This window comes from Borostomias antarcticus (assembly GCF_949987555.1).
Source record: "Borostomias antarcticus genome assembly, chromosome: 11".
Lineage (NCBI taxonomy): Eukaryota > Metazoa > Chordata > Actinopteri > Stomiiformes > Stomiidae > Borostomias > Borostomias antarcticus.
Window position 1 is genome coordinate 20,123,757 of NC_140244.1, and position 23,321 is coordinate 20,147,077.

Below are 23,321 nucleotides of genomic sequence, written 5' to 3' on the forward strand. Positions count from 1 at the left end.
TTGTTGGCCAATGACAGTGAAGTCAGTGAGAGACTTGAGTCTTAGTTCACAGCCTTTAAGACACCATTTGCTAGAATCAGAGTTCTGAAAAGTTTTTCTTTCTGTGTCCTGAACCCCGTCTCCAGTCTCATGTGGATGGTGGAAACATCCGTTAGTAGTCCATCGAGATACAGGAAGCCCAAATCCGCCCATGGCTAGAGTCCTAGTGTACCCTGGGAGGGAGGTGAGGCTATACACCCAGCAGCATGCCCATGAAGTCAGAGCCGTTCTGTATCGTAATGGACGCCCCAGCAGCATTGTCCACAAATATTGAGGTGTACTGTCCAGCCTGTAGAGATTCAAAGACATTTGCTGTGACATGACATAGCATAGCATAGCATAGCATAGCATAGCATAGCACAGCACAGCACAGCACAGCACAGTACAGCACAGCATGATAGCATAACATAGCATAGGCTAATATTATATAATATAAAAATAACTTAAAGAACAGAAAGTATTATAACAGGAAAAGTACAATAAATATATGATCTAATCTGAAAATTGCAGTCTTTGTAATGTTTTTCTGTTGAATACCTGAAGTTCCAGCAACCCTTGCACGTACACTGTAAATATCTTGCTGTTGCTTTCTAATCCAACAATCATCTCCAATGACCTACATTTGATATAAAAAGCAGAAAATCAATATCAACCGTAAAATCAAACTATTTGCTTGCAGTATGTTTCATGCTAAATTATCTGTATTAAATGAATGTGCAAATGCTTCATTTTGAGTGTGGTTTTCTGGTGGTGTGAGTTCTGCCATGAAGTCTGCAGACTGTGGTTATATTGCTGCAGACGTAGAGTCAAGTCTCGCAGCTCAAACTGAGAGCACTGGCTCCTATTTAATGGAACATTTATATGGCGAATCAATCATGTTTGTCTTCACTCTAACTGCCATCTGAATGAGTCTAATTTCATATTCTCTGCATTTTCATATTCTGTGAGAGGGGGGGGGACTAGCTGGAAAGAGCTGGAAAGGGTTGGGTAACCAATCATAATGATATTATTTATATGTTTATTTCATAATACCACATTAAAAATGGAGGCTTTGCAGTGCTACATATTCTAGGGGAGTGTTTGGGAACAGTTCTTGGCAGATTTTGCTGACTATATAAACAGAGATGTCAAAATATGTGAACTGCATTCAGAGACACCCAAAATGGATTTTTCCCCCAGCATTAACAATCAGTGTGTGAGATTGATGTTCATTATGGGCTTTTACACATCCCTAAAAAGGGCATTTCTGTGCTCTGCCCTGTGGTGCTGGAAGCAGCATGGTGTCTGGGGTGTCAGAGGTGAGTCTATAAAGATTAGTGAGTCGACAGGGACCAGAGCAGGGTGAGGGGACATTTCCTTTAAAGACCTGCTTCACTTTTACACAGGAAATGCCTAACTGGTTCCACACAAAGTATAACAGACAACACTTTTAACAGCTCATAAATACTTGCAGAAGTAACACTAGCATTAAACAATGATAAACTACAGACATTAGACATGAATTGAAAGAAAGACTGCAATCCATAAAGAACCTCCACCAAACTAACAAGAGAATGTATGGTCTGGTAGATGGTGCCATGAATCAGTTCTTGTCACTGAAATAATCCTTATAATATTGTTTTGTTTGACCAAATAGATTTTTTTTTATGTTAGATAAGCCAGAACAAACCAGAACCATGTGGTTTTATACCAAGGGGTCAAAGTGCAACAGAGTATGGTTAATTGAACTGAGGAGTGATTTGTTGAGTAGAAAGCTTCAGAATCTTAAGTCTTCAAAGGAGTAATAGGCAAGACATTGAAGGCCTACTTACGTGTATCGGTGGCACAGGGACTCAATGCAGATCAGCACTCGAACGTTGTCCCTGGCTCTGAGCTGGCTCTTACTTCTCTTCACCTCGTTGTGGTCTGCAGGGATACAACACAGTCAATCACAGGTCAAATGTGGAACAGAGCTAATACTTTTACCTGACCAGGGACCAATTCCAGGCTGTATCTACAGAATATGCTCAACTGTTACTCACTAGAATAAGACGAACAAATACTCACCAATATGAACGTTGGCAGAAAACTGGTAGATTCCTGTGACGGGAGCTGTGAATCGTCCTGTGGACTGGTCCATCCCTGAGCCTCGGAGAAAAGCTCCTTTAGCTGGTGGCTTGAAGAACAGAAGGAACCCAGATACAGTCACAGCACAATGAAGGACAAGTAGCAGGTTTTGATCTTGTATTTGTAGCGTGGGTTGCGGCCAGAGTTTTAATATACATAATGTCGTATCAGAGGGTTGGAAAAACTATGATCCCAATTGGTTTTAATCCCGTGTGTTAACAAATGATGTCCAAAACAACGTTGTAATAACATGGTAATAACATACAAGTAGTATTAATATAGGTTTTAATATAGGTGTAAGCCTGGTGCATGGTGTAACCCCCCAGCCTCTGATCCTGCCCTGTCGGCCTGTCCAAGGGCATAGTTCTTCCACTACAGCATGCTATTTCAAACAGTGTCTATTTTTGTCCTCTCCACACCATATTCCAAGTCACAGACAGAGTGCCTTTTGTATGCTGCCCAAAATGTGATGTGGAGCAGTGAAAAAGGAGATATTTTTGACCATAGAGGCGGCCTGAGCCTCTGCTTGGTGCTGTATGCCAGTACCAGTCTCCAGTGACGGGATGATCCCCCCCATAATACAAACAGGGAAAGATAACCAGAATAAGTCTCGGTTTGAAGACGTCAAGGAAAAGGGGAACCTCAACCTGCAGAAACAAAGCTGGGACCCGTACAGAACACGAACAGAACCCTAATGTTCTGTATACTGACTGAAGGATACACAGAGAGTGAGATCGGAAAGAGCCACTGATAAACATTTACACTGTAGCTGTTATACGTACTGTCTGGAAGTTCTGCAGTTCCGTCAGGGTCTTCTTGTCGACAACCACTGGTCCCCTCAGCTTGCAGTGGAAGGCCTCCTCTATCCTCCTGTAGGAGGCCATCCCCTCCAGGGCTATGAGGGCTGTGGGCAGCTGGCTGGGGTCGGTCTGTCTGTCCACGGTTGCTCTCCTCTCGGTGGCCTCTAGAAGAAACACATAGAGAGTATAGCACACGTTCAGAGTGTGGCAGAGGTCTACCAACAGTATGCTAACATTCTGTAGAGAAGCTGAATTCTACTGGCGATATGTCATGTTACCTCTAATCATCTCTTTGAACTCCTGGAGAAGGACCTCCTGGGTGACCTCGGCCCCTGGGGAGCCGGGAGGCCCCTGAGGGCCCGGGGGTCCCGGGGGGCCAGGTGGACCTGGCTGGCAGAAAGGAGATGGACGCAACACAGAGGATGAGAGGACAAGTCGAATGTATACAACATAGGAATGGACGCAGAAACCATGTGTCATGATAAAGACAGAATTGTACTTAAGCATCTTACTGTGGGGGCATTGTGAACAATTGAAGATCTTGTTCAGTCATGCCTTTTGAATGAGCCAAGTTAAACTAACTGCTCCTCTAATGTATTTACCAGTGGTCTTTTCCTCTTGCGACACTTCCCAGGAAAGTTGCCGACGGGTCGTTTCACAAAGTCCATCCATGATCCCAGTGGGTCCACTCTTTGGTTGTCAGGGACCTGAATCAACAGAGAAGACCGACAAACCCATAAGACAACATTGGGAAACAAACATTTTGGAAACTAAGAAGAACTTTTTAGTCTAAATATATCCCTGGCTACAAAAATATTGTTAGTTCATATAATGTTACATATTCTTGAGGTTTGATGAATATGTGAAGTAAGAGGTTCACAGGATAGGCTATGGACACAGGGCCTTGTTGAGTAGGCCTGCCGGACTATTCCAGATTTCTAGATTGGAATGATTGAACATTAGCATGAGACTAACAACCCACGAACTTTCATTAAAATAAAGTGGAATATTTTTGTTGCCAAAATGCACTCAGCCAGAACAGAAGCCATCCGATTTTGCATTGCCTTCTTATTCCTTTAATCACAATGGATCTTGCAAGATTCATCAGATATTTTAGTCTGGAATCATTACACCCACTGGCATACAAGGTAAAATATTGTACCTATGTAACTAAATCCAATGAGTCATAATTTCTGCTCACAAACCATCATTGGAAAATCCTGCTTGGAGATACTATTAAAAGGTGCCAGACATTAAGACAGGTCACAGTGTGAACCATCTTTCTTTCTTTCTTTCTTTCTTTCTTTCTTTCTTTCTTTCTTTCTTTCTTTCTTTCTTTCTTTCTTTCTTTCTTTCTTTCTTTCTTTCTTTCTTTCTTTCTTTCTTTCTTTCTGTCTTCTGTTTGTCTGTTTGTCTGTCTGTCTGTCTGTCTGTCTGTCTGTCTGTCTGTCTGTCTGTCTGTCTGTCTGTCTGTCTGTCTGCCTTTCTTTCTTTCTTTCCCAATCGATCTCAGAGGAGACACTGCTTTTCGTGTCCCATTGCCAACTGTGTTCAGTCACTTTCTCTTCAAGAATTTCACTTTCTGCTTATTTATTTTTTTCTCTAGATAATTCACTCAGGTGGCATGTCAATTCTTTTTAGCCCCAATAGGCTCAGGGGAATATAAACAAACCTTGCCTAGTGATTTTTTTCCAACACAAAAACATTTCCATGAGCATGCCCCAGAAAAACAAATGTGCCCATGGGTGTGTGATGCAGGATCTGAGGGTTATAGAGCTCAATTAGTCTACAACAACTTTGAAAATAGCCAAACACGTTTTCCCCCAATCCTACAAACATACCAACACATAACAACCCCTTAGAGTCTCCTTGCATTGATATGCATGCATTATCTGAAATTACCTAGGTTACAGTATATATTTGCATTGTATAACAGACTGTCTTGATCAAAGGGAAAATGCTCTGCCACGTTTGAATGTAGCTAAACTTTCTATGCAAACACACTGGCGTTTCATTGGGGTGAAAAGTAATGCTGTATGATTTCCAATAGTCACAAATGACTTGAATCTTCCCCAAGTTTTTCACTAAACCTCCAAGTGGTTGAGATGGAGCAGGAGATAAGGACGAGCCATGGAGGTGAGCTGCCTGAAATGGAATTTGTTTAGGTTTGGCAGCAGGACACGGATCACTTATCTGCAAAACTAACATGCACCTTTCTTCACAAAAAGACTTGTCTCTGCAACAAAGTAACTCCTTGTTTGTCTTTTCAATACGACTGGAATAAAAAAGGTTTCATATTTTCGATTGGCAACTCTCTTTCTCTCTCTCTCTCTTTGTCTGACAGCAGACAAAATAAACAACTTAAGTAACACAGTGCCTCTTGCATGTTGGATGTCTGTGTGCTTTTGTTGTGCTTTTGAGGATTGGATAGAGATAAAAGGGAGACAGATTTTGTCAAGACGAAGATACTGTTACTGCATAATCCTCCACAATTTTTCCACAACAGTGTTCCAGACAGTTAATTGGTTATACTTCTGTCTGCGGATAATACCACAGACTGCAATAATTCTGTCTTAATATTTCCAACTTTCATACTAGCGTTAAAGCCTTGACATGAATCAGTATGTGAAATTATTAAAATAATAGGTGCATACCAATCTTAACTAACTAAACAGTATAGCTACAACACCTAAAGGATATTGTCACCAAGTTGAAAACTGATAGTCAAACAGAAGGACAGAAGGACATCACAAAGGACCTCTCTTTGACAACCCTGCATGATTGAGGTGATACCTGTCCAACATTGACAGCCAGTGAGACACAAGGCCTCAATAGCCTACTTTTGAGCAGCGAACCCTAAAGACTCAAAGAACTACACGTCTCCCCTCCCATATATCACTGTCTGTTTTTCAGATGTCAAGCTACTGAAGTCAGCCCACACATGGGACTTATAATTATATACTTCAGCTATTCCCTGAATAGTAATAATAAGAAACTGCATCATTGCCAGGAAATCATCCCTCCTCTTCTTGTCATCCTCAAGCATTGTTAGTACACGCCATTGTAATTAAATGATTAAAACCGTGCCCTAAGGGATTTTCTATATTCAAGGAAGTTGGTTTGCGAACAAGGTAATTATTGTCCTTTTCAAACAACAACATAAGCAATCATAAGACACTAATGGCATGAGTGGCATGAGTGGTCATGGGCTACATAGTATGTTTCTAAACTACATGAAGATACAGATGTCTTTCAGAGATATCCATGTACAGTAGGCTTTCGTTTGACCATGGCCTTGTATCCTAGAATTTGGCTGGATTGCAGAGCTTGGCAAAAATGATTCATTGTTTGCAGGTGAGACTACCGCCAGCGTGTTCTTCAGAACGATGCATCAGAGTCCATACATGCAGACGTGAAAACCATATTGCATGATGACATAGAAAAACTGTCAGTGCGGTTTACCGTTTCTCGCTGACTGCTATTGAGGGTGGCGCAAAGTAAACCCTGCCATCACTCACATACCTCTGTATCAGCACGTAGGGCGGAGGAACAAAGTGCGGGGAAGGCAGGTCCAGGTATCAATCTGTTGGCTGATGAAGAACACCAGTTCTCTGCCTTTGATCAAGCCTGTTGCTGAGTGCCGCGCTACGGCCATGTCTGTCGACAAGTGTTGAGTGCACACACCGCCATGGAGTCGGCTAGGAAAACGTGTCAGACATTCTCGAGGTGTTAATCTACGGGGACTCACAAAACTCAACACTAGACGATACACTGTCTCACTGATACTGTATACTAAAAAAGAATATGCTATGGACTAAGGTCCAAATGTTTAATACTGTACCTACTGTATTTTGTAAACATGAACTTATTGTGAACAGTTAACACTGTCACTGTTGATTTGGTTGTGCATGTAGGCTACATCATCATAATTCATAACATTGTTCAAACAACATACAATGGGCCTACTACATTCATCAGTTTAGTTTCATGTCGCATGTCCATGCAATTAAAGCATTTTGGGCGTTAGAAAGTTTTTTCATTGCTTTGCAGTCTACAGTTCATCTATTAGTGTATTATTACCATTTCCAAAAGTAAAAATCATATTACATCAGCATGTGAATACAGTGGCTTGGGTTGGGATGAATAATCACTTTTACATGCATCTTTAAGGTATGTGTGTTATGTAGTTAGATGTTAAATTAGGTAGAATTTATTTCAGGCACTAAAAATGAGAAATATTTCCCTGGGGCAGCATCCAAAACACAAACACAACTGTTACAACATGTTTCAGGAGCTGTAGTTGATGCTGAAAATACACTGTTGCAGGCAGCTCCTGACATTTATTGACTATAGGGAGAAGAGGACTACAATAGGACAGTGTTTTCCTTTCGGAAAAAAAAAACATGATCCTATTCCCAACCCTCACTGACTATCATAACTTATTCTGTTATGCAACCAAAATACAGTTTCTTTTTTTACCAACTTTACATTGCATGTTGGTAATGTAAAGCTGGTAAGGTTTGGCTTGGGGCAGGTAAGGTTTGGCTTGGGGCAGGATGATGGAGAGCCCTCTCTAATCCCTTGTTTTTACATGGGTATACTCCCTGTGCAGTCATCCATGCATGGGTGGTTGGGCCCTAGTGCAGAGAAGGGTAGGGCCTCTCCGTCTCTCTCCAGCAGGCAGGGATCCCCAGCTGCAGGCTGCTGCTGGGCCGGGGGAAACCTGGGAACCTCCTTACCTGCCTGCCCACTGCCCACCCACCTGCCTGCCTGCCCTCCTGCTGGCTTACCTGCCTGTCTGCCCTCCTGTCTGTCTGCCTGCCTGTCTAACCGTCTGCCTGCTTACCTGCCTGTCTGCCCTCCTGTCTGTCTGTCTGCCTGTCTAACTGTCTGCCTGCTTACCTGCCTGTCTGCCCTCCTGTTTGTCTGTCTGTCTAACTGTCTGCCTGCCTGTCTAACTGTCTGCCTGCCTGTCTAACTGTCTGCCTGCTTACCTGCCTGTCTGCCCTCCTGTCTGTCTGCCTGCCCGTCTAACTGCCTGCCTGTCTAACTGTCTGCCTGCTTACCTGCCTGTCTGTCTGCCTGTCTTTCTACCTGTCTGTCTGCTTACCTGCCTGTCTGTCTGCCCTCTTGTCAGTCTGTATGTCTGCCCTCCTGTCAGTCTGTCTATCTGTCTTTTCTATCTGTCTGTCTGTCTGTCTCTCTGTCTCTGCCCTCCTGTCTGTCTGCCTGCGTGCATCTCCATCGTCACGCCCCCCCCCCTCCCCCCCTGTTCCCCACTGATGCACCTCACAGACACAGACTGCCTTAAGGATTTACCCCCTCGGAGCTAAATATGGGCAGACATGCCACGGTTTCTTCTTCCACGCACGTGTTGAGGACTGGCTGTTCAAAGCAAAATAACCATATAAAAGGAATGTCATTTTTATTCATCTCTGGTACAATATATCATATGTTTGCAAAAGATATGGCATGTTTTTGTGTATGCTCAATGTGTTCCTATAGTAGCCCCATGTTATTAGTCTTGTTTCAACAAAGCAGTACAAACATGTCTCAGATATTCATGCATATTGAACGTGCATTCCTAACAAGCGAAGACATGCGAGAGAGAAACACAATCAAATTTATTTATGAAATCTCCAGGGAAATAATCACGTCTTCCTCTCGACATAAAAAGTCAATGAGCAGAAAGAGAGTCTGATTGCTATGTCACACCTGCTTTGTGTACAAATTATAGCCTTGAAATTGCTGGAGTTGGGCACTTATTTTCCTCTCTATCTGTGGTAGGTAAAGCAAGCTCTTAAAGGGGACTGTGGTTCCAGTCCCATGTCAGGATCAGAGCTACATTTGGGTTGTACCATTTGGATCTTACGAGGGGTGGAATTCTCCAGGTAGACGTAGTCATTAGTTTTTCTTAACTTTATGTGCTTCATTTGTGGTTCTCCCCAGAGCCTCTTAACTGCAGAGACTGCTCATTGCTCTTCTGTAGTACCACTCTGCTCATGTGTAGTACCACTTTTCTTTAGTAAGTACTGAGCTCACTTATCTTGAGGTTATTTTTTGGGCAATTTACGGTCGATGAGCACATAGAGCGCAGCACTAGAAGGAAAGGTCATATCTAATCTAATACTGGTTCTAATGTTAATTTATTGTACTTTATTGGAAGTCTCTGCGATGGTGGTAAAATATTGTTGGTTATTAAGATTCCAATGTGAATCAGAGGTGAAGGAACATGACCAGCACATGATACGAATCAGCCAAGATTAAAGGATTTCTATAAGGCATCAATCAGAATGTATTAAAATGAAAAGAAATCCAAATAAAACAAGCCTCTATGCCCTGATGTGTAAAAACAGAGATGTTGTATTTCTGGCACCTACAACAGAGCTCAGGGAATATCGTCCGAACAGTTTATTTTACTTGTAGATTTCAGATGTAATGACAAACGATGGTTTATTATTGTTAAGATTTCAACGAGTTCATTGATTAATCATGTGGTGTTGAGTAAGCATGGTCCATTTTGACATCCACACCTTTAAAGGAGACATAACATGCTCTCCCATTCAAAATCTGGTAGACAGGGTGGGGAGGTTAGACAGGGGGTACACCTTTACCTTCTAAGAGAAGTGGGTTCTCCCAGTGGCAGTGAGTCTGTATCCTGTGGGACTAGTCCATTCCCCCGTGAAAAGGGGGTGGGGGAGTTAAATCCAAAAACATTAATCATCATTGGGGATGAGAGACAGGGAAACACAAGCCCTCCCTTAGGGCTTAACTTAGCCATTACTCAACAGGCTAGGCTAATGTTACATTTTAGTAGACCCCAAAACAAAGGTAAAAGACGCGCATACTGTTTCAACAAGGTTGACATACACTACTGTATACTGTTTCAAGTCTCAAGTCTATTGAAATTAAGAAAAGAGTTCTAACATCTCACAAAACCTCACCCAGTGCACCACTCCACACCTCAATATTGTGATCAATTTCAAATGGAAAATCTGGGGTGGAATGTAGCCTGCTGCACCCTGCCAGCAGCTCGCACTGGGGAATTGCCAGACAGAAAACGAATGCCATCACAAGAAGAGTTTCCACTGGGCAAAGGAAAAACATACAAATGCATAAAACCTCAGCTTATTTGAAAATACAAGCAGTCCGCCCTGCCAAGATAACTCCAATAAGACAAGCTTGTTTTTTTTTCCAAAAGATCATAGGTACAGATGTGTTAGGCGATAAACTTGACAGAGCAAACTTTTAAGTTAGCACCATGAAACAAAACATTAACTGCGGCATGCACGGTATGTACTACACATGTTCTAATAAGATATATTCCCATTGGATCCCAGACAGAGAAACGTTACATTATGCATTTCCCAACCTTGAACATCAGCCCTCCTTAACCTGGGAGATGTGAGCTTAAAGGCCAGGTCCTCATCAGAGGTGACAGTGTTTGGCAGAGACACTATCTGGCATAACACAGGGTCTTAGGAGCGATTATGTCATTACCCCCAGATTGTGGGAGACGAGATGAAAAGAATGTAAGTGAGGGAGGCACAGGAGGCTAATCCTGGTTGAGGTGTCCTCTTTCAGGACCCTTTCTATGGGGCATTGTGAGGGGCTTACACGGCACGCTGCCCCAGTTTTTTGGGGGCCGCATTGCTCCTATCGGATGTCCCAGACACAGCGGAGTCAGACCGGCCTGTGAATGACAGAATCAATGGCCTGGGAAAAGCATAGCCAAAGGTCTTTAAATATCTGCTCACCTAACTTTCTCAGGAATTACATCATGGCAGTCAGCCTGGGCAGGCTGGGAGGGGAGGGGGGGGCTTGTAGAGACAGAGCCCCCCGCCCCGTGGGATGGGAGGGAGAAGTGACGCCCCAGCAGGGTGAGATGCTGAGCAGCCTGGGGGGGTTGACACAAGGTCATCCTCCACAGCCTCTGCTTTTACAGGGCGAACCAAGCCAAATAAACACCGCCAGGCCACAACTAGCCGCCGGACTCAATGTGTTCTTAAGAACAGAGAGAGGACCTCACGGAGGGAGAGAAAAAAGACAGTGGAAGTTGCCAAGAGAACACGCCTCAGAGACAACCTGGAGGAGTCTGGGGAGAAGTCTGGGACTGAGAGGACGGAGCACGGGGGCAGTGAGAGTCATTAGAGAATGCCAACTCAACGGGTGGGCTGAAAGCAAAACAAACAGGCCATGGAGACCCCCTGAAAACACGCAACACCAGCAATACACCAATAAACAGCAAGGTCAAGTGCTGTTTTCAAATATGGAACTCTGTTCAAACATGTTGGTTGAATAGGATCTACTTCTATATGACTTAGCATATTTGTCCAAACATAGTTGATGTATGATAAATCCTCTCATTTCCAAAAGTTGTAATCATTTCTTGAGATATAACAATCAACATTTCCAACTGTCTGGTCTTTGAAATCATCAAAACACAGATATATTTTCCTCTTATTTTCCCAAACATTACAACACATACAATGTCAAATCATCTTATAGATGATTCATGAGACCCACCTGCGCCATGATTCATCAATAAACCGTTTCTAAACCTGATAGCCTGGAAAATTGGGGGCTAGGCACCCATTGTGACGACTAATTGATGCATTGATCAGTCTTTAGATGTGCACATTCCTGACATTCCTCAGGAAGTCATCCATTTCATCTTTCACACTTCTGAGGCCAGCTCGCTCTCGGAGACTTGACCCAATAGGGCACACCTGTCCTACCCTGGCTTTTGACCCAAACACATTGTTTTACTCTAAGCTCATAGTGCAGTATGAACCCTGTCTGTATGAAATCAAAGTGATGATGACAAATTATTAATCTATGGTTCAGATGGGAGATACAAATGTAGTACGAATATTAGACACCTTTATTCTGTTTTAGTTTTGGTACATTTGTACTTTGATAACAATACACTACACATCAGCAGAGAAAAAAATAATTGATATGTTGTCACAAATTACAGTGCATACACAGTAAAGTCTTTTGATAGAAAATGATATTAGCAACTCAAATGGATGATCCAGAGGTTTGAGTCGCCGCAGGACTGCAGCAGAGAGAAGTGATAGAGACAGGGATGGAACAGATTTAAACATTACCTTGGTGCTCCCGTCCACCTCCTCGCTGTTGGAGAGGGTGGTGTTGAAGGCCTCGGTGTGCTGTGGGGCGGTCTCCTTCTGCCTCTTCCTCTCCCTCTTGGCATCCACCCCTTCCAGCAGGACACACTGAGTCCACAATACTGCCGCCACCACCGCCAGCGGTCCACACCACATCTTCAGTCCACTGCGTAGTCAAACACGAGGATCCCCGCAGAAGCAATCTGTATCCTCTGAGGAGGACTGGACCTCTGTTCTGACAGACTTAGGCGGCCGACTGATGCCTGCTCACTAATGCAGAGACCTGACCGGGGCAAGGGAGACTGGAAGACTGCAGCTCTGAGGGTCTCCTGGCCTGGTGTTGGGGGGGTGGGTAGGGGTTTGGGGGGGGGGGGGGGGTGGGGGGGGGCTGTCAGACTGACTGGCTGCTGCTGCGGTCCTGATGAGCTCTCAGCCAGCCAGTGTTGCTGGGGCACCGCTAACTCAAGCCAGAAAGCCAGACGGCTTACTCAAGTATGAAATGGGTCAAGTGGAATGGTCCCGGGGAACAACAGATCGGCGTAGATCTGACAGCAAATAAACCCATTAGTGAGATTTTTCACGCTTTCTGCTCTGTTGGGGGGTGAGGGGGGCGGGGGCGGGGGGCACGGGGGGGGGCAAAGGGGGAGCCGGAGAGGAGGGGCGTTCGACGCTGAGGGTGGGTGGGTGGGCGGGAGAGTCCGAGGATAGGGATGGATAGTAAAGTTCTCTATCCCACCTCTCTCTTGCTGTGACCCTTACTCTGAGAGATGGATCCTCCTTATAGTACTGTGCGGTGGTTGGGAGAGGTGGGACATGCTGTTCAGCCTTCAGATTGTCGGTCCTCCTCACATGTGGTGCCCACAGGAACAGAGAGAGAGAGAGAGAAAAAAGTCCAAGAAGAAGTTGGCGATGGTCCAATTTTCTCAGTCTTTGGCCTTCTTTCTTCTGTTCTCCTTACAGGGTAAAACTGGTCCCCAGCTCCGCAGAAATTAAAAAAGTAGAAAATAAAACTCTGTGGGCTATTAAAATCTCTCTGGCCAATATAACCAGTAGTACACGTCATTCATCAAGTCCGAGAGCATGTGCAGCTTCATCTCAGAGAGTGTTTGTCTGAGTGTGTGGTAGGTCCCTGTTTGCTTGCTCCGTTACACTCTCTCTCTCGCTCTGCGTCTCTGCTACTCCCTCTCTGTGACTGAGCTTACTGGAGGGCTCTGACTGGAGTTTTATCATCACCCTCTCTCTCTCTCTCTCTCTCTCTCTCTCTCTCTCTCTCTCTCTCTTTCTCTCTCCTCCCTCTCTCTCCCTTCCCTTGGCTCTATTTTTCATCAGTGAATTGGCAACACCGCTGGTCTGTTCAGCTCTGTTTTATCTCATAGATGAAATGCTCAACTCCTCAGAAAGCTGGCGAGGTTCCTTGGCAGAAAAGCTACGGGATGTGTGTGTGTGTGTGTGTGTGTGTGTGTGTGTGTGTGTGTGTGTGTGTGTGTCTTTGTGATTGTCTGAATTTACCTCAATGCAGCTTTGTGTTAGGATCAGGATGTGAACGAAAAAGAAGAATATGAAAAAGACCCTCGGGCACTGTTGTGAATAATCTCTTGTTTGACAAATTGCCAAGAAATGAATTCTGACTGCTCCATGTGGTAGGGCACACATGGTTGTACCTATACTGATGTTTTCAATAAGTGCTGAAATAGGATCTTCTCGTACAAGGATTTGTCTCTGTCTGAAATGTTGGTCCTCACTTAAATAGCCTACATTAACATTACTGTAATGAATTACTTAAAATAATCAAGGCATACATAATTAGGCTATATTAGGCATATTGGTGGAGTAACCCGATTTGTGTTTGAATACACATTCCCTAACAGTAACAGTTTCCAAACAATATTTTAGTCTAATCCAAGTCTTACACAGACCAAGGTCATATGGAGATAAAATGGCCTAAAATGTATCAACAATGACTGCTTCATTTAACGGAGGGAATGTCAATGCAGTTAAGCTCTAAAACAGATAAATGAATAACACATGAAATAGGCCTACTCAATACACCAGCATGCCATTCTCATTTGAAAGCTATGGAGCCCTATCGGTATGGTTTATTCCCCGAGCATATAGTGCCACCCAGTGGAGAAGTGAACTTCAGGCAACCTCACCTCTCACGGGCCGAGACCTCACCAACATGGTGCCCAAATGAGCCCAGTTCATTTCCTGGCTGGTGTCTGGTGGCCTCCAGCGCATCTGTCTGTAACGTAGCAGTCCAGTTAACGTTCCTTGTAAACTGGTCCTTCTCTGGAAAATAAGCTAATCTTGTAAAATATTGTTGCCCTGCTCTGTATGTGATCATTATTATACACTTGTTAGGAGGGAGGCGTCGGTCATTCCGCACACGACCCTTGAGGTGGCCACGTGTACAGGAACTAGAACCCTGCTCTAGAACTAGAACTCTGACAGCTTGGGTGTTCGGTTTGTTTGGCTGACACCATTGAGATGCACAACAGCCTTAGCCAATGCTAGCAAGCTAGCCATCTACCCGTTTCCTTGTTCATTTGGGCTGTGTTATATATTTATATATATATATATATTATCGTGTCGTTGGGGTGCAGCAGGTAGGTTATTTTCCGTTTCCAAGCTGTCTAGATATGTATTAATTTCAGCTTGCCTGTTTTGTATAGCACTATAGCTAACGTTACCTAGCTAGTTAGCTAACGTTACGCAGCTAAGCGTTAGCTAGCTGCGCACTTTTCGTGGTTACCACGGGTCCAAGCTAACATTAGGAGTTGCTAGCTAGCTAGCCTAGCTGATAATCAAGTTAGTTTTGTCAGTGATCGACGGTTACTGCCAATGCTGATTGAGAGAAAGTCAGTTGGACTGTTGAGAGAGAGAGAGAGAGAGAGAGAGAGAGAGAGACTGATTGCTGACATGCTTTAAGAGTGACCATATTCTCCCTTCCTCCCTTCAAAGATCGGAAAGACCATGACGTCTGTGTGGAGAACGGCTTGGTGCAGACACCTCTTGGCTGTGTCAATAGCCCTGTTTAGCTTGCTCCACACCATGGATGTCCACGCACGGCCAGCGGCCAACATATCAGCCCTGAAAGAGAAGAACCCCACCAGCAAAGAGGAGAATGAGATTCTGCCCCAGGACCACCTGAATGGGGTGAAGTTGGAGATGGACGGTCACCTGAACAAGGACTTCCACCAGGAAGTGTTCCTGGGGAAGGAGATTGAGGAGTTTGAAGAGGACTCTGAGCCAAGGAGGAACAGGATGAAGCTGATAGATATATTCACCAAGTAAGAAGATGCCCCTTCCCCTCAGATCTTAAACTATTTTTGCTGTGAATGGAGTAGATGAGGCATATTTGAAGTAAATTTGTAATAGAACAGCCACAACAATCTACTACTGCAAACACTGTTGGTAAAACCTGGGCTCAGTACACTACAGTACATGCCATGAAGTTAAGCTTGGGGGTTGGGGTTGATTTACATTGAGGTAAAAGCGTCAAAAAGGTTATCCTTAATCCTCTCCTTTGCGTTGTATCTTGCCAGAAATCAGAGAGCCTGACAAATCCCATTTATCATTCCATTATTTTACCCTATATGGCAAAGGAATCAAAGTATGGGTGCTTAGCACAGATAGGCATGAGTTCTATCATACACAGTAAAAGCCCTGTCTGTTCAGGCCCCTCGCTAACCCATACACTGTCAGTCATTCACTACTTGCCATGATCTTCTGGTTATGGAGACACTGATATAGTAGCATATACCTCCACTTAAGAATGCTTCTATTTGGAAATATTGATTATGTCTTAACAAGCGGTCCCCTCCTCACCCAAGGGTTGACTTTAACAAAGATAAGAGTGTGAGTGCCAAAGAGATGCAACGCTGGATCATGGAGAAAACCGAGGAGCATTTCCAGGAAGCTGTGAGGGAGAACAAGTTGAGCTTCCATGCCGTTGACCCAGATGGAGATGGTAAGAGAGTCACTCTCAGGGTTGTTATACCAGCTCAGTATCACAATTTTCGATATCACGGCAAAACCCACAATTATCTCAACACAAACTGCATTTGTGGCTGCATAACCAATATCTCTAGTTAGGGGGGGCCAATATCTCTAGTTAGCTACGTAAAGTAATTAGCTTAATATATTGTTGTGTTAACAGTTGATGGAAAAAAGATATGAACAAAAACCAAACATCTAAAGCTAAACTACTACCCAGCTCATTCGTGGATGGTTGACTATAACTTGTGACAGTCAAATAGCCTATCAACTAAGCTTAAGATTTATGTGGAAACACTAGCATAACCAATTTGTTGGTATTTCATTTTGACAAGTCATTTTACACTATTGGTGACGTCAATTTTAACAAAATATAACCAAGCTTTAGAATGCATCATTGCAAGCGCAATGTTAGCTCACTGAATTTGCTTGCCCCGCTTTCAACTCCAAGGCTGTTTACCTAAGTACTGGAGCTTCATGCTGATTTGTCAGTCAAGTCGCCTGTATACAACAAAGCCGGTAGTGCTTGGCCGGCAGAGATTGCATTCAGCTTGTCTACCACATTCATCGATGATTTCGATACTTTAAATAGAATCAAAGCAAAAAATATTATCAAAAGAATCGTCACACTTTGGCATCACGATGGCATAGACGTTTCAATGTATTGTGCAACCCTAGTCACATAACCAGAGTTCATCCATCTCAGTGTTTCCCCTAGGATTTTTTTCAGGGGGGATGGTAGGTTTCCCGAAACGGGCAGGAGTGTCACAGATACATCGTTGACAGTGTCGTCATAGACGCTTGCAGTAAGGCGTTTATATCTTTGTTAGTATCGGAGCATTTCTGTACACTGAACTGAAATGAAACGAGTGCACATAACTTTTTAAAAATTGTACCAATATTTCTTTACAATACAAAAAACATATTACAAGAAAAAAATTACATTTCCTGCAGGAAATGTGTGTGAATGCTGAACAGCTGAAAAGGAATGTGAACTAACTTGAATGCAGCGCCATTTAGTCCAAAACACATGGCTTAATGTTAGCCTGCCCTACATTGCCCCACATACTAACATCAGAAGACATAGACTAAACTGTAGTTACATTAATTATGTTGATGGCTACAGCAACAGAAAATATTTTCACTTCATCATCTCTCGCTCCCAGTCAGAAAATGTCCGCTAGCCGCGATGCTAAAGTCTGCTATTTTAGACTTTTTGGCCTTTCAGGAGGGGCGGAAGGTCCCGTTGGCAATGGTAGGGGAAACTGCATATGGAGTTACTGGTATGCCACTGGTTGGGCCTGTTGTATCTTACCACCTGAGGGCGCACAGCGAGAATTAAGGAGAGAAAGCATGGAGGTTACTAAAGAAAAACTTGTACGAATTAATTTGTGATTTGATCATCATTTCATATGACATTTATAAATGTAGTCCAGTCTTTGTACCATATAGTCATGGCATTATTTGTTTCTCTTCAAACTGAGTAATGAATATTTAGACATAGCTGCTTTCTTCACAGAGCTCGCAATGTTAATTGGTTGAATATCAGAGTATATCACAGTCCCTTCACTGGCTCCCCATCTCGCTCAGAATTGATTTTAAGGTTTCCCTCCTCACCCACCAGTGCATATATGGCAACGCCCCCCCTACCTCAAGGATCTTCTCACCCCCCAGACCAGCTCACACACCCTCCTCTCCTCCACTGCAAACCTCCTCAAACCCCCACAGATCCACCTTAAAACCATGGGCATGCAGGCTTTCTGCTCGGCTGCCCCCAGGCTGTGGAACGCCCTCCCCGACCACCTCAGGGCACCACAGTCTGTGGAATCCTTTAAGAAACACCTAAAAACACACCTTCACAAAAGCGTTCTGATGACTGCTTTCTTAGGTTGCATGTTTTCCATATCTTATGCACCATGAAATGTGTTTATCCTGTTTTTAAAATGCCTGTTTGCTCATTTTATCTCGTCTTTCTTTGTCCTCCCATGTATTTGGCTGTAACTACTTTGTTGTTTTTAAACACCTGTTTTATAGCACTTTGAGATTTTTTTCTAAATGTAAAGTGCAAAACAATTATTATTATTATTATTATTATTATCAATTTATATTCATTATACTCCATCCTATCAGTGCCTCTTAGGCACAATGCTAGTGAGTTTGTCATGACAAACATGATTACATGAAGATATGGTAGCTTCTCAGTATATGATTGTGTTTGTCAGTATTACCAGGAGACTACAGACTTGTGAAAAGCAGCTAACACCCTCGCCCCCCCCCCAAAAAAATAGTCTCTAACAGCATTAACCCCCTATGCATTCTCTCCTTACTTGACCCTCTACCTACAGCAAATAGTTATGACATTATTATTTTATAATGGTTGTAAAATACAGTAATAGCATTATTTGAATGGAAGCGATAGCAAGTGAACATGCAGATTAGGAGTTTCAATATGGTTGTGATGTAACTAACCATAGAGTACAGAAGTCACTGTGATATTCATTGTCATACCCAGTTACCATGTTTTTGTTATAATGTTGTGGTACAAAACATAAGTGGCTTGCAAAACAAACTACAATCATGGACGCAACTCGACAGTTACTAACCTACAATCATGGAAGCAACTTGATGGTTACTAATCGTCGAGTAGCTTCTATGATTGTAGTTGGTTTTCTAACTTCTGGGTTTCAAAACTCAGATGAAAGGGACGACACTCTATATGGACATAATTAGTACAATGAGAGTCGGCCTAGTTACCAAGACTCACACCCTAAGGCCTTGCCTGGGTACAACCACCCTATAGCTGTGTTTCCCAAAAGCCTGGTTTTTAAATTGTTGTATTTGTCTCAACCACAGGACATGTTACGTGGGACGAATACCGGGTCAAGTTCCTGGCTAGCAAAGGATTTGACGAAAAGCAAATGGCAGAAAAAATCAAGAACAACGAAGAACTGAAGCTGGACGAAGAAAGTAAGTTCACAACAACAACTCTTATCTGCATCTCCCATCTTGTGTGTTATGTAAAGCGGTAGCCTGTCCCGTATTGACTGCGCAGTCTCTAGCTGAGCGGTGTCAGTACTGTCTGGATCTGACTGTGCGTCCGTTCGTTTGCAGCTCAGGAGGTTCTGGAGAGCCTGAAGGACCGTTGGTTCCAGGCTGACAACCCGCCAGCAGACCAGCTGCTCAACGAGGAGGAGTTCCTCTCCTTCCTGCACCCCGAGCACAGCAGAGGCATGCTCAAATACATGGTCAAGGAGATCGTACGCGACCTAGGTACTGTCCACTCGCCCATATTTTTTGAGTGTGTGTAGTCTCCCTTTACAGTATATCAATTTGGATTGGCAAATGAATCATGGTACAATCGCTATTAACCCTAAGCTACCGTGTGTGGTGTCCTTAGCCAGAGTATTCCTCTCAACCTCACTGTGCCTCACTGAAGATCCTAGCGAGCTCAAAGCCTGAAGGTTTAGTCTTGTTTGAGGGGGAATGTGAGTGGGAGGCCAGTTCATAGTCCAGACGTAGCAGACAAGGATCACACTCCTCTGGGGTCTGTGCAGACTAAAATTGGGTATGTTTGGAAAAGGCAAACAACGCCCTGCTTTTCTGGACTATTGGCCTGTAGAGCTTTGCTATCTGACTGAGCCCCACAGGCAGGTAGAGCAGGTTTTTCCTCAATAACAAGGGTACGTTATAACATCATTATTATGATAATCTACTGATGAATGCAGTTAAAAATGTCAAAGAAAAGTGTAGGCCATCATCACAAGGGAATTCTTGTTATCACAATGGAAATGGTATCAGGTGAATGACTGGACACTTGTTCACAAATAAAAGTCATAAACAGCTTTACAAAACTATGTACCTATATTAAAGCCACTCAATGGGCAATGCATTCAGTGCAGATATGAAATTGAAGCAACCCGCAGGACACCGCAGGGAAATTCAGCACCACTGGACAGCACCTCTCTGCTCGATGCCTTAACTTGTATTGGTATTGACCAATGAACGATTTCAGTCACACCGGACAGAAAAATGGTGGCAAACGCCACCAGACTGGTCCCGTTGCGGTGCCCTGAATTCAGTCTGAGTGTGAGGTGTGTTGTCTTCTATTGGCAGACCAGGACGGCGATAAGAAGCTGACTCTGTCAGAGTTCATCTCCCTGCCTATGGGCACCGTGGAGAACCAGCAGGCCCAGGACATCGACGACGACTGGGTCAGGGAGAGGAAGAAGGAGTTTGAGGACGTCATTGATGCTAACCACGATAGCATTGTTACCATGGAGGAGCTGGAGGTGAGTTGAGCATCATAGAAACATGGATAGGTTACGATCATTTAAACACAGGAACTGTGCATGGAAACAAAAACTTGGAATCAAATATTTTGATGTTATTGAGGACCTCATCTGTTCTTCCACTTCTTCTGTTTTCCCTTCAGGAGTACATGGACCCCATGAACGAGTACAACGCTCTGAACGAGGCCAAGCAGATGATCGCCGTGGCCGACGAAAACCAGAACCACAGCTTGGAACTGGACGAGATTCTCAAGTACAGCGAATACTTCACCGGCAGCAAGCTTATGGACTATGCCCGCAATGTGCATGAGGAGTTCTGAAGACCGATGATCCCATAAAAAAAGGCTTCCTTTCTCCCTCCCCCGTCCAACAGCGAAGCAGGGGGCGTCCCCCGAAATCTCCCTGAAAGACTCATCTGTTTTACCGAAAGCCCAATGTTGGGATGTTCTAGTGTGCAATTGTGTTTTTAAAGCCTTGTCCACCCCCCCCCCCCTCCCCCCTCAACTGACTCTAAGGCTAAAGCATCCCTCATCTCCAGACTACCATCAGAGTCGACCATAGCCATGGTCTGCCTTCTGTCTGCAGTTGGACCTGCCTCTTATGGGTGATGTATTCGGGGTATTCAGTGCATTCGAGACACTGCGTCACCTAATTCATTTGTGTTAATACAGTATATTGTGAAATGTATGTATATGAGGAATTTGAGAGATTAGATATATTCCCCCTCTAGTGCAGTAGCTCAGTGACACGACTTGCACAACGAGGTCTGTTATTGTTTGTACTGCAGAAACTCAGTTTTTACTGCAAACGGCCAACAAAGAGTTTCGTTTGTGTAGCTGTAAACAATGTAAATACCTTTATTGAATTTAGCATCATATCTTTTTTTTTTTATGCCTGTCAAATAATCACAACCCCTTACACTGCTGGGATGTGACTGATGTTAAACAAAGTTCAGTAGTTCCAGAGTACAAAGCTGAAGCACAAGTCGGTTGAAACCACTCCTCATTGTCTTTGTGAAGTCTATGCTGACGTTGTAGTAAGGTTTTTGTGGCATGGCCTCATGTTCATGGTTATCTGATCCGTCCTGCTCTTCGCTGTCCTGTTAGGATAATGTGTCGTCCAGTTAGTGGTCATGGTCATTTAAAACCTCTGCTGCAGTAGGAGTCTAAATCTATTCACCTATTTCAGGATACACAATTGTCTTTGGGACTGTGCATTAAAAAGTCCTCTAGATTGGGCTAAATCAGTGCGGTTTTCACCATTAAAAAAGGCTGTAGAAAAGCCATTTCTTTCTTTTTTGTGATGAGTACATCATAGAGAAAATAATTGGAGAGTAATGAACGAGGAAGATTATACTCCGAGACAGACATACAGTAGTAAGCCTAAGGTCTGCAGGTGGTTTGAAACATTGCCTACCGGGCTCCTAGGTCTCATCAGACTGGAGAAAGAGATTTATTTATTTATTTATAAACATGACATGGAATTCAAATTTTTAGTTACATTTGAGGTATATTTCATACATCCAGATTCCAGTTGAACAATTGTGTTTGGTTTGTAATGTGTGGTTTAATAATAAGTCCCTTGGTTTCTTTGTGTTTCCTATTGATTCCTGTCGTTTTGCTACCTTTGTTTGCTATGCTTGGACATAACTGCACAAAATGCGTTCCCAAACTGTTTCTTACATGGTAGATAACCTGTGGAATTAGCTGGCTGTTATCAGGCTCCACCTGAGGTGCTCGGTCCTCGGTCCTGATGCTGCAGAATGAGGCACAGCTCCATAGATTACATCATATTCCAAATTGACTTATAAACAAATAAAGATTTCTAATCAATCTGAGCACTTTTATGTCCTCCGGTATCTTTCTTGTCCAATATTTCACTTAAATAAAGCTCCCATTATAAGACACTCAATAATACTGTACTTTCTAATCAAGAAGTAGCTGGGTCAGTAAGTAGGTATGTAGGTACGTGTACTTTATTGATCCCAAGGGGGAAATTTGGTTTGTTACAGTAGCAGTAAACAAAGGACAACAAAGAAGTACAGTCAAGACTGAATACACATACAGTTTACAATCGATACAAGAAATCCAATTATACAAATACCCAGGGAGAAGGTCCAAGTGCTCAGTCCAGGTCCTGGATCGAAGAGCATCTGTTCTTCTGCATGTTTTTCGTATTGGGTTCTTTGTGGGAGGAAACCCTTGTGAACATGGGAAGAAGATGCAAACTCCGCACAGAAAGACTTTCTTGCTGTGAGGTGAGAGAGTAGTACTGCAACACCATGCCGCACGTGAGTGATGTTGGGGTTCAGTGTCTTGCTCAAGGACACTTCGGCACACCGGGACCTTGTGATCCCCAGCCGGCCTCTCTACCTCCAGAGCTACGTGTTGCAGTATGATAGATAACCCATAGATAAACATGTCTGTATATTTCTGTCTGCATGTCTGCTCTGATGAAGGCCTTTAGCTGAAACGCGTCAGCAGCACTCTAATAAAGTATGACTTGAGCCTCAGCCCTTGCATTATTATGTCATAGGAGTGTCGCTATTTTCCCATTTTGGGAAATTCTTTTCATCTCTGTAAATTTGTCCCGATTATTTATTTTGGAACAAAATGTTTATTCAATCATGTGCCATCATAACAATTACATTATTTCTTTGCCAAAAAGGCACATGAAACAAAGATCATAGAGAAAGACAGAAAAACAAAACGCAACAACAACTGTTTGGCAAACAGGGGTTAAGTCATGGCATCATTTCAATCATCCAAGAGGAGGGAATTAGAATAAAAACAATACAATGTGTAGAAAAGACCAAGACACCCTGAGAAAAGCACGTGTTAGACCTATAGGTCAGCCAAATACAAAATTAAAATAAGAAATTGCAGGGCTCCATCTACATGTATATACATCTGTCCTCATCTGGAGCTTAGCTGTTATTCTTTCCATTGTGTATACTCTAA

At 43.4% G+C, this 23,321-nt stretch overlaps 2 protein-coding genes across 2 annotated transcripts; one reads left to right on the forward strand and one right to left on the reverse strand.

Moving 5' to 3' along the window:
• Positions 1-229: 229 nt before the first annotated feature.
• c1qtnf12 (C1q and TNF related 12) lies at positions 230-12,232 on the reverse strand (the record flags this gene model as incomplete). Its single annotated transcript, XM_084445936.1, has 8 exons — positions 230-328; positions 577-655; positions 1,851-1,944; positions 2,086-2,194; positions 2,928-3,109; positions 3,224-3,335; positions 3,548-3,652; positions 12,059-12,232. The coding sequence occupies 8 exons, from the start codon at positions 12,230-12,232 to the stop codon at positions 230-232; spliced, it is 954 nt and encodes a 317-aa protein (XP_084302062.1).
• A 2,298-nt stretch (positions 12,233-14,530) lies between these two features.
• sdf4 (stromal cell derived factor 4) lies at positions 14,531-22,198 on the forward strand. The gene is made up of 7 exons (XM_084445354.1): positions 14,531-14,682; positions 15,038-15,366; positions 15,910-16,046; positions 18,926-19,039; positions 19,184-19,342; positions 20,186-20,361; positions 20,505-22,198. The coding sequence occupies exons 2-7, from the start codon at positions 15,050-15,052 to the stop codon at positions 20,679-20,681; spliced, it is 1,080 nt and encodes a 359-aa protein (XP_084301480.1). The 5' UTR covers positions 14,531-14,682; positions 15,038-15,049; the 3' UTR covers positions 20,682-22,198.
• The last annotated feature ends 1,123 nt before the right edge of the window (positions 22,199-23,321 follow it).